The sequence below is a fragment of the Lampris incognitus genome, chromosome 7, assembly GCF_029633865.1.
Source record: "Lampris incognitus isolate fLamInc1 chromosome 7, fLamInc1.hap2, whole genome shotgun sequence".
In the NCBI taxonomy this organism is placed as follows: domain Eukaryota; kingdom Metazoa; phylum Chordata; class Actinopteri; order Lampriformes; family Lampridae; genus Lampris; species Lampris incognitus.
Window position 1 is genome coordinate 62,594,590 of NC_079217.1, and position 15,068 is coordinate 62,609,657.

At 50.4% G+C, this 15,068-nt stretch overlaps 1 protein-coding gene across 2 annotated transcripts in view; it reads left to right on the forward strand.

Moving 5' to 3' along the window:
• The window catches only part of actn4 (actinin, alpha 4), a 92,463-nt gene extending 84,978 nt beyond the window's left edge, over positions 1–7,485 (forward strand). For both annotated transcript variants that reach the window (XM_056284121.1, XM_056284122.1), the window contains exons 20-22: positions 3,801–3,881; positions 6,843–7,001; positions 7,307–7,485. In XM_056284121.1, the coding sequence (XP_056140096.1) occupies positions 3,801–3,881; positions 6,843–7,001; positions 7,307–7,465 (399 nt within the window). In that variant the 3' untranslated portion in view covers positions 7,466–7,485. The remainder of the gene's footprint in view (positions 1–3,800; positions 3,882–6,842; positions 7,002–7,306) is intronic.
• Positions 7,486–15,068: the final 7,583 nt, after the last annotated feature.

Here is a 15,068-nt window from a genome sequence, read left to right on the forward strand (position 1 = left end):
GTCCTGGTGGCGCAGCGGTCTATTCCGGTGCCTACCAACACAGGGATCGCCGGTCCGGATCCCCGTGTTACCTCCGGCTTGGTCGGGCGTCCCTACAGACACAATTGGCCGTGTCTGCGGGTAGGAAGCCGGATGTGGGTACGTGTCCTGGTCGCTGCACTAGCGCCTCCTCTGGTCGGTCAGAGTGCCTGTTCGGGGTGGGAATAGCGTGATCCTCCCACGCGCTACATCCCCCTGGTGAAGGAAGCGGCTGGTGACTCCACATGTATGGAAGGAGGCATGTGGTAGTCTGCAGCCCTCCCCGGATCAGCAGAGGGGGTGGAGCAGCGACCGGGACGGCTCGGAAGAGTGGGGCAATTGGCCGGATACAACTGGGGAGAAAAGGGGGGGAGGGGGATCCTCAAAAAAAAACATGTATACAGAGCATACATACGGCATTAAAAACAACTTCAGCTTCTTGACACGTTGTGATTCTCACGAGAGCCAGGGAGCTCTTGACTTTTATTAAATTTTCAACATCTGCGTAAAAGATCTGCGTTAAAAGCAGTCGGCTTTAGGCCGCCTCCCAGAGCACATCTGTATTTCCCGCAGTAGGATTTCGTTCGAGGGTTTGTTCACGGACGACGGTTCGTCTGTGCAGAGGAACCCGTTTCACACTTTACTGACGTCATGTTGCCTTTTGTCGGGTGTCTCTGTGTAACGTGGCTGTATGATGTGTTCAGACCTACATAGGAGGGGGTGAGAGAGGAGCCAAGCGAGTGAGTACAAACCCTGGTAGCGCACAATGGGCAAAAGGGCACGTACGGAGGTTTCCACTGGAAGAAAGCACATATGTGGTGTTATTTTATGCATTGTAGGACGTTTGAGAAGAATTCTAGGTGAAAAACCGAGATGGGGGAGGAGGGGGTGAAAGGGCAAAAAAATCGCTTATCCAAAAGCGAAGAAAGACAAGCATTCACGTGCGCACTGATGAGCCAAAACATGAGCACACACAGGTGAACTGAATAACGATCATCTCCAGACAAGGGTGCATGTCAGGGTGTGGGCAGATCACCAGGGTGCATGTCAGGGTGTGGGCACATTAGCTGGTCAGCGAACGACCAGTTGTCATAGTCACCGTGTTGGATGCAGGAGAAGTGGGCAGGAGTAGAGACCCGAGCGACTTCAACAAGGGCCAAACTGTCGTGGCCAGACGCCCGGGTCAGAGCATCTCTGAAACGGCGAGGCTTGTCCTGGTCGGCACTGGCGAGTAACTGGCCACGGCGGTCCGAGGAGGGACAAACCACAAAGCGCCCAAGGCTTATCGATGTGCGAAGGCTGTCCCGTCTGGTCCGAACCCACAGAAGGTCTACTGTGGCACAAGTCGGAAAATGTTAATGGCGGTTACAGGAGGAATGTGTCACAACGCACAACGCACCACACCCTGTTGCATGTGGGGCTGCGTAGTTGCAGACCAGTCAGAGTGCCCATAATGCCCCCTGTCCACCGTCTAAAGCCCCTTCGGTGGGCACACGGGCGTCACAACTGGACCATGGAGCAGTGGATCCCATGAGTCCCGTTTTCTTTTCGATCCCGTGGACGGATGTGTATGTGTGCGCCGCACCCCACCCAGGAGGAGCTGGAGGGCGTTGCTGGGGAGAGGGGCATCTGCAGTGCCCTACTTAGCTTGCTGTCACCGCGACCCGACCCCGGAGAAGCAGCTGATGATGAATGAATGAATGAATGAGCGATGGCACCAGGATGCACTGTGGGAAGACCACAAGCCGGTGGAGGCAGTGTTCTGCGGGGAACCCCTGGGTCTGGCCAGTCTCGTGAGCATCCGTTTGACACATACCACCTACCTAAACATCATTGCAGACCAGGGACACCCTTCATGGTGATGGCATTCCCTGATGGCAGGGTCTCTTGCAGCAGGATAATGCACCCCGCCACACTGCACACATTGTTCAGGGACGTTTTGAGGAACGTGACGAAGTACTCGAGGTGTTCCCCTGGGCCTCCAAATTCTCCAGATCTCAACCCGATCGAGCATCTGTGGGACGGGCTGGACCGACAAGTTTGATCCACAGCGGCTCCACCTCGCCAACTTACAGGACTCGAAGGATCTGCCGCTAATGTTTTGGCGCCCGATAGCACAGGACACCCTCAGAGATCTTGTAGAGTCGGTCGATCAAGTTGCATTTTTTAATAGCGCTTTTCTAGCTGCAACAGCCACTCGAAGCGCTTTACAATTATAATTCACACACGCACACGGATGGCGTGGTGTCGGAAATGCTGGTTCTCCGTGATTGAAAGGGGTATGCTGCATCTTTTCACCAGGCCTGTTAGAATAGCATTTGTTATCGCCTTCTGTGACGACGCCGGCCTGCTGAAGACGCTGGCCAGTAAGGCGAGGCTTTAGGACAGACTCGGTCATCGGCTGGCGCCCGTGTTTATACCTGCCAGTAATGAGCTGTCCAGTTTTGAGTCCCGGCTAAGTCGCAGGTGCATTCTGGTCCATCCAAGGCGGACACGGTGAATAACGACTGCTGTGGACCACTGGCGGGAGGCTGCTGGTGGTTGAGCTCATTACCTGTCAGCTGTCTGAGGGGGAGGCGGGGGCGCTACCGAGGGGCTTGGGGCCCCGCAGGTGACGGCCGCTGTGCTGCATGGAGCCTGGGCCATCCTGAAAGACACTCGTGGGTCCCGCGTTGCGCACGAGGAAGACCAAAACCACCACGAGGCTGGGTGGGTCGGTGCTGTTTTGGCGGCACACGGAGGACCAGCGGCGTATCCGGCAGGTGGTCGTTATGTTTTGGCTCGTCGGCGTGCGTGTGTGTTGAGGATAAACGCAGATACGCCGTTGTCTCGTCTCGTCCCTTCCCCCGAAGACATCCGTGTTGTGGTTGTAGTTGTGTAGTCCTGATAATCACATTAAAACGACACAACGGTCACCGTTTCCATCCGCCATCCCACACCGCTGTGTGTAACACCACTGCCTCACCCCTGTGTTGGTGCATGCTAACATTGGTATGTGTGACCAGAATAGAAAACCTCCTCACAGACCTCCGGTCTACTTCCTGGTGGCTCCTGCGCCGTCCGTGCGGCGCCCCTCCCTACAGATGACGTTTTTAACACACCCGGCCGTGTCGCCCGCCCGCCGGACGGCACGCCTCGTGTTTGTTTCTCAACACAACAGTAATGGCGGCATATAAAGAGGCTTATGCTGTAGTTCTGTTGAGCGTCTTTGAGAACTAACATATTGTCATTTTTAAAAAAAAAAGAAAATTAAAAATGTACATTTCGTTTTAAAAGACGTCATCCTGACATATGTATCATTTGGAGATTTTTTTGCAAATTTTTCAGAAAATAAAAAGTATCATCAACATGTGTTTTATTCAGGATCCCATAATGCATTTTACTCCGAAATCAAAACTTGTGTAATGAGAGGCTTTATCTCTTTGAACGAGGAACTTTATGTGTCGCTAGTTCGACACAAGCGTATTTTGAAAAACAAACCGTGGCGTGTCGTCAAACGGGACGTGTGTGTGTGTTAAAAAACGAGTCTGTTTTTCAAGTGCGCACAATACGAACAGGGTCCTCACCAGTGTCTGTTGCTTCATGTGTCGGCATTGTCTAAACATCCATGAATGTCTGTCTCTTGTCTGTTGTCTGTCCGTCCTCTCCATCTCCATCCTCTCTCTGCATGCTGTGGGTCGCATGGTCACCATCCACCACCATCCCTGTCGTGATTGGTCCATCCTCATTTGGTGGTCCCACCCACCTTACATGCACTGTGGCCTGTGATTGGCCCGTCCTAGGACCACAGCGGGGCCCTGATGGCTGAGGAGTTCAAGGCCTGCTTGATCAGCCTGGGCTATGATGTGGAGAACGACAAGCAGGTAGGAGAGACGGGCTAGGGCCCGGACTTACCTAGCCTCCGATCCGAAGAGCTGGTCTGGGATCGCTGTCCACATCCGCAACGCAAACCTGACCGGGCTTTAAGGAAGTTCCGAAACCGAAGCGGTGTCTCGATTTGTCAGTTGTTCTGTGACCTTCTAGGCAGTTGCATGAGAATTGCATGAGAATCCATGTTTTAACAGTGTTTCTCCAAGAAACGTCCTATTAGCAGGCAAGAGTGGTGGGGTGTTGGTACGTGGTCGCCCCGTGAGGCGGGGCATGTTGTAGAGACTGTGTTTTAGGGATCCCCTATGGTCCGGTCAACACCAAAATACTGAAGTGTGTGTGACACCTGCCCTGCCTCAACAGTGCTGCGACTCCCCTACATGGATTTCTAAGGTTCATATTTCTCAGCCAAAATAATAATAAATAATTTAGCCTCTTAAAAGAAATGGCCCCGAGGTCGGAAATGGTCTGTGATCCATCAGCTCTCCCGACCCGAGGCGTTTGACGCGTCGCAGGACTCGTCAGGGCTAACTAAGCTAGCACAGTCAACTGGTACCTCAAGGCAGGTGGGTGCTATGTCACCATGTGTCCACTAGAAGTCTCTGTGACTCCGCGGCGCTAGCTTGACATGGCTCTCTCTCTCTGTCTCTCACTCCCTATGCCAAACCCCTCAGAGCGCCCCCCCCCCCCGTCCACTAGTTTTATGTTCCTCCAGGACTCTTTGCTAACTGGTTTTGCTTTCTGTTTTTTCCCACATCACCTCTCATTGTTTCTCCAAACCATTTCATTTCTTTTCTCCCTGTGTATACCCCCCCCCCCCACGTTTGACGACCTTCCTCCCCGTTCTTCTCATCTTCCCTGCACGTCACTTGCTGTAAATTCTTCTTCTTCCTGTTTGCATCTGCTCTTTTTTCACATCACTTCCTCTATCCTTTCCCACCCCCCCCCTCTTTTTCACAACTGCTTTATTTCACCCCCTCCTTCGCCTTCATCACCTCACCTACCCCCCCCCCCCCCGCATGCTATGCTGCAACATCATTGGCGCTGCAGAAGCGATCGGGACAGATGGCCTCCGATGATTTCCGGGCTCTGCTCATTTCTACGGGAAACAGCCTGGTACTGACCGACCGACCGACCGACCGACTGACATACATCAGCTCACTAACGGGGTGTCTGCAGGATCTTATTTTCTTAGTACCTCAAATTGCTTTATCTCGATTTTAAGGCATTGGTGGGTTTCCACTGGGTCCAGAATGGAAAGACAGGCCTGGCGTCTGTAGCCGGGGACACACTGGAAGACTTGGAGTCCTTATATGATATGACCGGGGAAATTGTTAGCTAATTTCCCCGGTCGTATTATGCAAATATTAAACAAATAATTCCCAAAAAAAAAACCCCAAAACAAAACTGTCTCTTATTTCACATCAAAATCTAATCCCCTCATTTTCTTTAAAATGTCCCACGTTTTCGTTATTGTGGCGCCGGGACTGAGTGGGTGGGCAACAGTCCAACAAATAGCATCATCAGATGTGTTACGTAAGCCAGTCACGTCCCTGCCTGCGTTTGGCCCCGCCCTGATGTCCTCTTTTACGTGGACAGTCGTCGCATGAGGGGAGGGCGATGTGCTGGGACTGCTGTCCAACGTTGTCTGGAAGACGGGCTGGCAGCTCAGCTGTAGACAGACACACCGGTTACGACAGCAGTCTCCCGAAGGGCTCCGACTGGCGACTCGAACTTGACTTTTCGGTTGGAGGCGAGTGATTTACGTCTTAAACGCCCAAAGATTGCATGACGATGCGTGCCCGACGACCTTACCGCTCTCACGCAGGCCGGCCCAAACTGCACACCATCTTGAAACTCAGTCGTCCTGACCAAATCCGCTTTAAATGGTCTCGGTGTTTCCCCACCTTAAGAAGTATTTTCTTGGGTGTAGCCTAGCGGTCTATTCCGTTGCCTACCAACACGAGGTCCGAATCCCCGCGTTGGCTCCGACTTGGTCGGGCATCCCTACAGTCACAATTGGCCGTGTCTGCAGGCGGGAAGCCGGATGTGGGTATTTGTCCTGCTCGCTGCACTAGCGCCTCCTCTGGTTGGGAGGGGCACCTGTTCAGGGGATAGGGGGAACTGGGGGGGAATAGCGTGATCCTCCCACGTGCTACACCCCCTGGTGAAACTCCTCACTGTCCGGTGAAAAGAAGCGGCGGGTGACTCCACATGTATGGGAGGAGGCATGTGGTAGTCTGCAGCCCTCCCCGGATCAGCAGAGGGGGCGGAGCAGAGACCGGGACGGCTCAGAGAGTGGGGAAACTGGCCGGGTACATGTTTCCACGCGAGTTATCGGCCCGTCCGGCACGCCTGTGTTTTGTCGAGCCGCTCGCCGTCTCGTCTGCGGCAGAAGGTGTCGGCTGTTTCCTGGATGGCGCTTAGTAAAATCGTCCATAGTGACTTGCTTAAGACTGCAGACACCCCGCTGTTTACCCCCTTCTCCATGTAGTCTGTCGCCCCTCTGTACCTCTAGTCCATTTACTGCACTTTCACCCTGTTTTAGAAGGAGCCCTTCACTTTCTTTGTGAGGGGGTACAAGTCAGGACCAGCATGCGAGGTATCTCCTGCCGTTTCCTCAGCTGTCCCGTTGTTCCCGTTGACTTTGACTAGTGTCCATGATCGATCTTCACGTGGAAAGCACCGGAAACACACCGGCCAGCGTCAGTCACCTGACGGCTCAAACAGAAACTCCTGTATTTCATCCGAACAAACTACAAATATAGAAAAACTCCCTACGATGCCTTGCTGGTGTCACCTGGGATTCGCCTCCTCAGTTACCACCTGCTGTCCTGTGCCCGGTCCAAACATACCCCCCACCCCAAGTTTGCCCCTTGACCATCCTTCAGATGTGTGTATGTATGTGTGTGTGCGCGTGCGTTCCGGGTTAACCTCTTGTTTTCTGGGGTTGCCAGGGTGACGCTGAGTTTGCTCGCATCATGGGCATAGTGGACCCGAACAACAGCGGGGCCGTCACCTTCCAGGCCTTCATCGACTTCATGTCTCGGGAGACCACCGACACGGACACGGCGGACCAGGTCATCGCCTCCTTCAAGATCCTGGCTGGGGATAAGGTGTGTGTGTGTGTATAATGTGAATTTATATATATATATATCACAAATTACACATTCACTACACATGTCTTAGCATGAGGAAATGTTGCTTTTGCCAATGGCTGCAAACAGGCCCACTTGGTGTTGGGGTTTTTGTTTCCTTGAAAATTCGGTAGCAGATTTTCGCTTCCTTTTTCACCTTACTATGGTCAAAGTCAATTGAGACGCCCCCATCTACTGTTATTCACTTTCCTATGTCTCCCTCCCTCCCTCTCTATCTATCCGTCCATCTATCTATCTCTCGATCATTCTTTCTTCACCGCCAGAACTTCATCACAGCCGATGAGCTCAGGCGGGAGCTGCCCCCGGACCAGGCGGAGTACTGCATCGCCCGCATGGCGCCCTACGCGGGGCCCGACGCCGCCCCCGGGGCCCTGGACTACATGTCTTTCTCCACCGCCCTCTACGGAGAGAGCGACCTGTAGAGGAGCAGGCGTATGAGGAGGAGGAGGGGAGGGAGGTAGAGAGGTCCACTACGCGTACAAGAGGCTCCAAGTGAGAGAGATTTAGAGGAAGACGGGGCGAGGGGGGGGGGAATAACAAAAAGACAGGGATGTCTCTGTGATTGGCTGTGTTTAAGAGTGGGAGGGACTATTGATTCTGAGGTGCCCCTGGCGTGTGCCGGTTTAGAAAAGTTGAGAAAAGAGATTTGAGCCGTGTTGAGCTCGGTGATGGGACTGTCTGGCTGGGTTTGGCCTCCGCCCGACTCGGCCTCCTGAAAGAGATCGACGGTAATCCGCATCAGCCTGCTGCGTACGGCTGTAATACAAACGGGCATATCCAGGGGCAGCTATGGGACAGAGGGGAAGGTTACTGTGTATGTAGTGTGGGTCCTTAGCTTCATCCTCTCTGCCTTTTTGGGGGGGGTGGGGATATAAGGGAAGGAAGGGAAGGGTGATTTTTTTTTTTTTTTGAGGGGTGGGGGGCACAATCTAATCTGGTATCTATGCTAATTTTTTGTTTATTTTCATTTTTTTCTTGCCAGGAGTTTTGGTTGTTCAATGTGCTGGGTTAGGGCGGGGCGGGGCGGGGGATATTAGAAATGAGAGAGAGAGAGATATATGATGCACAGCCTGCAGGGGGCGTTGTTTTTTGTTTTGACCGACCAGAGATAAAGAAAATGACATATTTACCCATAACTCCCGTGTTGCTGGATAAGGTGAACTCTGACCTATCTAACCTCAGCTCTTTTCCTTCTTCTTGTTCCTTTTATTTTAGTTTTCTTTCTTTTTTTTTTGTTCCTTTCCTCCAGCAGGTGGACTGTAGGGTTTGTTTATTTTTATTTTTTGGGGGGGGGGGGGGGGGGGTGTATCAGCGCTGTACATACTTATTTTTCCAGTGCGATGAGCGACACACAGACACACAACACACACACCCCGTTGCGCTCGTTGAGGGAGTCCCTGGTCGCCGGGCTTTCCGGTAGGGTAATTAATAGTGGCATTTATCAAAGTCAGTGACGCGAGTCGGCGAAGTTTCGAACGCGCGGCGGCGGCGGCGCGACGCGGGGAGCGCAGTTCCACCAGTAGAAAGGTTTGAGTTGTGAAAGTTGAACTTTTTCTCTCTTTATTCTTTATTTTTTATTCCCCCCCCCCCCCCAGCGATGGAAAATATATGACCACCGTAGACACAGGGGAACCGTTTGGTTGAGGTGAGCGTGTCCGAAGGCCTTCTTCTTCTTCTTCTTCTTCTTCTTCTTCTTCTTCCAGTTAAAAGCCCCGTGACAGACGGCAACACTGTTTACCCGACATGCTTCAGCCGCGTATTTAAAGTAGAAACTATTACACTTCAATATCAGAACCCAGTAGACGCGTTGGGGAAACTCGACAGGGGTCACGGAAGCGTTCGATTGGCCGAGTAGAAGGTTGTCGGACTTCCTGGACTTGAGGGTTACCATAGTAACAGTGCTTCTGAGTGTGATTGTCGGCAAATTTGTGGAAGTACTAAAAGATGGTGATGGTGATGATGATGATGATGATGATGATGATGATGTGCCTGTTGTTGGCTACAGCCCTGTCCCTTTCTCTCTCCCTCCTCTTCATCTCTCCCTCCTCTTCATCTCTCTCCCTCCATCCATCACACCCGCTTTCTCGTCCCTCCATCAACTCCTTCAGTGTTTCCCAGCAGGGAGGAGAGATATGAGGAGAGATGTCTGTAAAAACAAAACAAACAAAAAAAGACAAAAAGGAAAAAAAAAGGAAAAAAAAATCTGAAATAGACAAAAAAATTATTCCAATAACAAATTAACTGTCTGCAAATCTGTGCGAGCACATTGTGTCCGGTTGCCGCAGGTCTCTGGACGTAGGTCTCTGGACGTAGGTCTATGGACGCAGGTCTCTGGACGTAGGTCTATGGACGGGGCGCTGAGAATTGATCAATCCAATCGATTTTTTTTTTTTTTTTTTTTGGTAATGAAAATCTATTGTCCAAATTTGAAGCCGCGGTTTAAATCAGCCGGTAAAGGCATGTTCCCTGTCTCGGAGGTTGGAGGATTTGGGACACAGAGACCAGACTCAGGAGAGGGAAAGGAACAAATAATAATAATTTAAAAAAAAAGACTTGGACCAAAATCTTGTTTTTCTTTTTTTTTTATTCCCCCGAGCGGTTGGAGAGAATGAATTCTGGAGTTGTGATTTTTTTTTCCCTCCTTTTTTTTTGTACTCTTTAATATCAAACCTTATCTGCTGTACTGGAAACTGCAACGCCTTCTTGTCTGCTAATGATAAAATATGAGTTTCACAAGCACACATAAAGTTTCCTTACAAAACACCTCCGCCTCCCTCGTCTGTTATTCCGAGTTGCTCCTCACATGGCCTGTGGTGCTGATGGGGGGGGGAGGGGGGGTGCTGTGGTGCTGGTGGGTGGGGAGGGGCTTCCAAACCAGCTTGTTTATGTGGAGAGAGAAGAAGCAGCAGCAAGAGTGTAAAATAAAGGTGGAAATGATGTTTACGTTCAAAAAGCACAGATCGGATTCAATTGCACATCTCTGCTGGAAATGGGATTTAGAAGCGGTGTCATGACCAACTACAATGGAACCATTTAGGATTTTCTATATTGTTGCACAAATATGACCTAAAACCTCATCGGATGTTCACACGAGTCCTAAAGGTAGATAAAGAGAACCCAGTTAAACAAATGAGACAAAAATATTATAGTTGGTCATGTATTTATTGAGGGAAATGATCCAATATTACATATCTGTGAGTGGCAGAAGTGTGTGAACCTCAGGGTCCAGCAGGTAATTTGAAGGTGAAATTAGAGTCAGGTGTTTTCAGTCAATGGGATGACAATCAGGTGTGAGTGGGGCCCTGTTTTATTTAGAGAACAGGGCTCTATCAAAGTCTGGTCTTCACAACACATGTTTGTGGAATGAATAGAATAGAATAGAACTTTATTTGTCATTGTACACAGTACAACGAAATTTTAAAGTGCAGTTCTTATCAGTGCAAAGATGAATAGAAAACATAAAACACGTTAATTTATACATTCTACTGGACACCAACATATTGCACAGAAAGTCAGGAGTCATGGCAAGAGCGGAGGAGGTTTCTGAGGACCTCAGCAAAAACGTCGTTGATGCTCATCAGGCTGGAGAAGGGTACAGAACCATCTCTAAAGAGTTTGGACTCCAGACAGATTGTGTACAAATGGAGGAAATTCAAGACCATCGTCACCCTCCCCAGGAGTGGTGGACCATCAGAGATCACTCCAAGAGCAAGGCTGTAATAGTCGGCCAGGCCACAAAGGAACCCAGGGTAACTTCTAAGCAGCTAAAGGCCTCTCTCACATTGGCTAATGGTAACGCTCATGAGTCCACCATCAGGAGACCACTGGACAACAGTGGTGTGCATGGCAGGGTTGCAAGGAGAAAGCCACTGCTCCCCAACAAGAGCAATGCTGCCCGACTGCAGTTTGCTAAAGATCACGTGGACAAGCGTTTTGTGGGCTGGCCAAGTCAAGGACCTGACCCTAATCCAGTCGAAATGCTGTGGAAGGACCTGAAGCGAGCAGTTCACGTGAGGAAACCCACCAGCATCCCCAGAGTTGAAGCTGTCCTGTACGGAGGAACGGGGCTAAACTCCTCCAAGCTGATGTGCAGGACTGATCAACAGTTACCAGAAACGTTTAGTTTGCAGTTATTGCTGCACAAGGGGGGGGGGGTCACACCAGATACTGAAAACAAAGGTTCACATACTTTTACCCCTCACAGATGTGTAATACTGGATCATTTCCCTCAATAAATAAATGACCCAAGTGTAATATGTTTGTCTCATTTGCTTAATTGGGTTCTCCTGGTCTACTTGTAGGGCTTGTGTGAACATCTGATGATGTTTTGGGTTGTGGAGTTAGAAAACAACGAGACAGGAGACGTGAGAGTAGACGTAGTCGAGGTAGTTTACTAGCTCCAACTTTGCATGTCATACGTTCGACAACGACACTGAACTGCGTACCGGAAGCGGAAGTGCATTATCTGACCTCTTAGGTGAATGTCTCTAGCTATATAGATGTGGGTCACCACAGGGTCATATTTATATAGAGGATTCTGAAGGGTTCCCAAACTTTCCAGCAACCCTGTATTTCCCTGATATTTTAACAGCAAAATTTGAAGAAATTCTGTGACTCGGCCGAACGGAAGGTGGATTGATGAGTTGGAAGGACGCTTGACTGAGTAAGTATATCAACGCTGCTAAAGATCCGAGCTACGTCAGTGCTGCACTAATGACGTCATGTGACGTCAAGTCAGTTGTGTTTGCGTCGCCTGATGCACCAAACGACAGATCTGCCTCAGGGGGGTTTACTTGGTTTTAATAAGGCTCAAATGAAAGCCGGGAGCGGTGTTGTGACACTGGACAGTAGGGAAGGAGCAAGCTGGGTTTCCGGTTGGACCCCAGAGCACCAGTGAGCGCCACCGTGGTTTATAGTGAGCAGCGCAGGCATGGTGCCCCCTGCAGGCCGGGCAACATGCTCACCTGCAGGAGCTGCCACTCCACCCGCTATAACGCCTGTGGGTTTCTGCGAGTGCACACTTTCTCGCAGGCTCGCAGTTTCAACTCCCCCCCCCCCCGACTCAACTTCGAGGGCCGGCCCGTGCAGGCTGGGCGGGGCGGGGCGGGGCGGGGCGGGGCTGGGCGTCAGAGGGTGTGGGTGTGGTGGGGGGAGGAAGAAAGCGGGGCGTCGCAGGGACGCGCGCAGTCACACGTACAACGGCGACGTTTGGCGTCTCCCTCGCGTGAACCCTTGGTGGGGAACAGCCACCCAGTGTTGCGTCACCGTCGGCAGCCTGGCCAGCCTGGCCAAGGCGCGTCCCCGTCGCCAGAGTCGCGAACGTGATCGCGGCGTCGGCGAGGGGAGCTTCCGTTCAAACTTGGCACTTGTGCGCGACGCGGCGCGCGCCGGCGCAACTGGAAACCAGCGGAGGCGCAACTGGTGCGGCGGCGGCGGCGGCGGAGCGCCGCGTCTGGGGCCGCGGCCGCGGCGATGATGCTGGCGGTCACCTTCACCTGCAGGACGCTGCTCATCCTGCTGCTGTCCGAGTCGGTCCACGGCAACAGATCAGCGGTAGGACTTGGGCAGACTTGCTGTCGGCTCCTTGGAAGGGGCTTCTCTTTCTCTTCCTTTTGGGGGTGGGGGTGGGGTGCGGGGTGGGGGGGACTAGTGTGGCCGGCCTGCCGTCAGTGGCTGGGCTGCAGTAGACACAAACTGCTGGAATAGTTGTGTTACCAAAGTGAAGGGAGTCCACAGTGTGCAGTGCGCTCTGAGGTGTAGGGGCCAGCATTGATCCCGTGACCCTGAATTGGCTCAAGCGTCTGCAGATGATGGATGGATGTGTGGGTGGATGGATGGGTGGGTGGATGGGTGGGTGGATGGATGCATGTGCAATATTGATTTTCAGCGTGAACGTGTAATTGCTGCGTGGCTAAATGTTGTTGTTTGAGTCTGGGAGCTCCCGGGGGAGCGGTGCCGGGAGAACAGCGTAACCCTATAAGCCCGCTGCAGACGACCACAGCCGCCAGGCAAATATTTAACCTGCTTCTCAGGGGAGACAGACAGGCAGGTGTGTGTGTGTGTGTGTGTGCGTGTCTCCCTCCACCCGTCTATACTGAAGTGTGCGTGTGGTGCGTGTGTGAGAGAGAGAGAGAGAGGGGGAGAGAGGGAGGGAGGGAGAGGGAGAGTATACTAGTGTTGCATGAGGTGCAGTCAAACAGGCCCAAATATACACCCCTGGAAATCCCCACCTGTTTAATGTGCCATCGCCGTCATTGTGCGCGTGTGTAGTCTATAGACTGCACACAGCCTATAGACTATACACAACCTATAGACCACAAACACTCTAGACTATACACAACCTATAGACTACAAACACTCTCTAGACTATACACAACCTATAGACCACAAACACTCTAGACTATACACAACCTATAGACTACAAACACTCTCTAGACTATACACAGCCTATAGACTACAAACACTCTAGATTATACACAGCCTATAGACTACAAACACTCTCTAGACTATACACAGCTTACACTATACACAGCCTATAGACTACACTGTCTAGACTATACACAGCCTATAGACTACAAACACTCTCTAGACTATACACAGCTTACACTATACACAGCCTATAGACTACACTGTCTAGACTATACACAGCCTATAGACTACAAACACTCTCTAGACTATACACAGCCTATAGACTACAAACACTCTCTAGACTATACACAGCTTACACTATACACAGCCTATAGACTACACTGTCTAGACTATACACAGCCTATAGACTACAAACACTCTCTAGACTATACACAGCCTATAGACTACAAACACTCTCTAGACTATACACAGCGTATAGACTACAGATACTCTCTAGACTATACACGGCCTATAGACTGCAAACACTCTAGACTATACACAGCTTACACTATACACAGCCTATAGACCACACTGTCTAGACTATACACAGCGTATAGACTACAAACACTCTCTAGACTATACACAGCCTATAGACTACAGATACTCTCTAGACTATACACAGCTTACACTATACACAGCCTATAGACTACACTGCTTAGACTATACACAGCGTATAGACTACAAACACTCTCTAGACTATACACAGCCTATAGACTACAAACACTCTAGACTATACACAGCCTATAGACCACAACACTCTCTAGACTATACACAGCCTATAAACTACAAACACTCTCTAGACTATACACAGCCTATAGACTACAAACACTCTCTAGACTATACACAGTTTATAGACTACAAACACTCTAGACTATACACAGCCTATAGACTACAAACATTATATACACTATACACAGCCTATAGACTACAAACATTATATACACTATACACAGCCTATAGATTAGACTACAAACACTAGACTATACACAACCTGTAGACTGCAAACACTCTCTAGATTATACACAGTTTATAGACTACACTCTGCACTATACATAGCTTATAAACTACAAACAGTCCTACAGACTACACACAGCCTACAGACTACACACAGCCTATAGACTACAAACAAACCTATAGACTACACACAGACCTATAGACTACACACAGACCTATAGACTACAAACAGACCTATAGACTACACACAGACCTATAGACTACACAGAACTATAGATTACACACAGACCTATAGACTACAAACAGACCTATAGACTACACACAGACCTATAGACTACACACAGACCTATAGACTACAAACACTAGATTATACACAGTTTATAGACTACACTGCACTATACACAGCTTATAAACTACAAACAGTCCTATAGACTACACACAGCCTACAGACTACACACATACCTATAGACTACACACAGCCTATAGACTACACACAGACCTATAGACTACACACAGCCTATAGACCACACAGACCTATAGACTACACACAGCCTATAAACTACACACAGGCCTATAGACTACACACAGCCTATAGACTACACACAGCCTACAGACTACACACAGACATATGGACTACACACAGCCTATAGACTACACACAGGC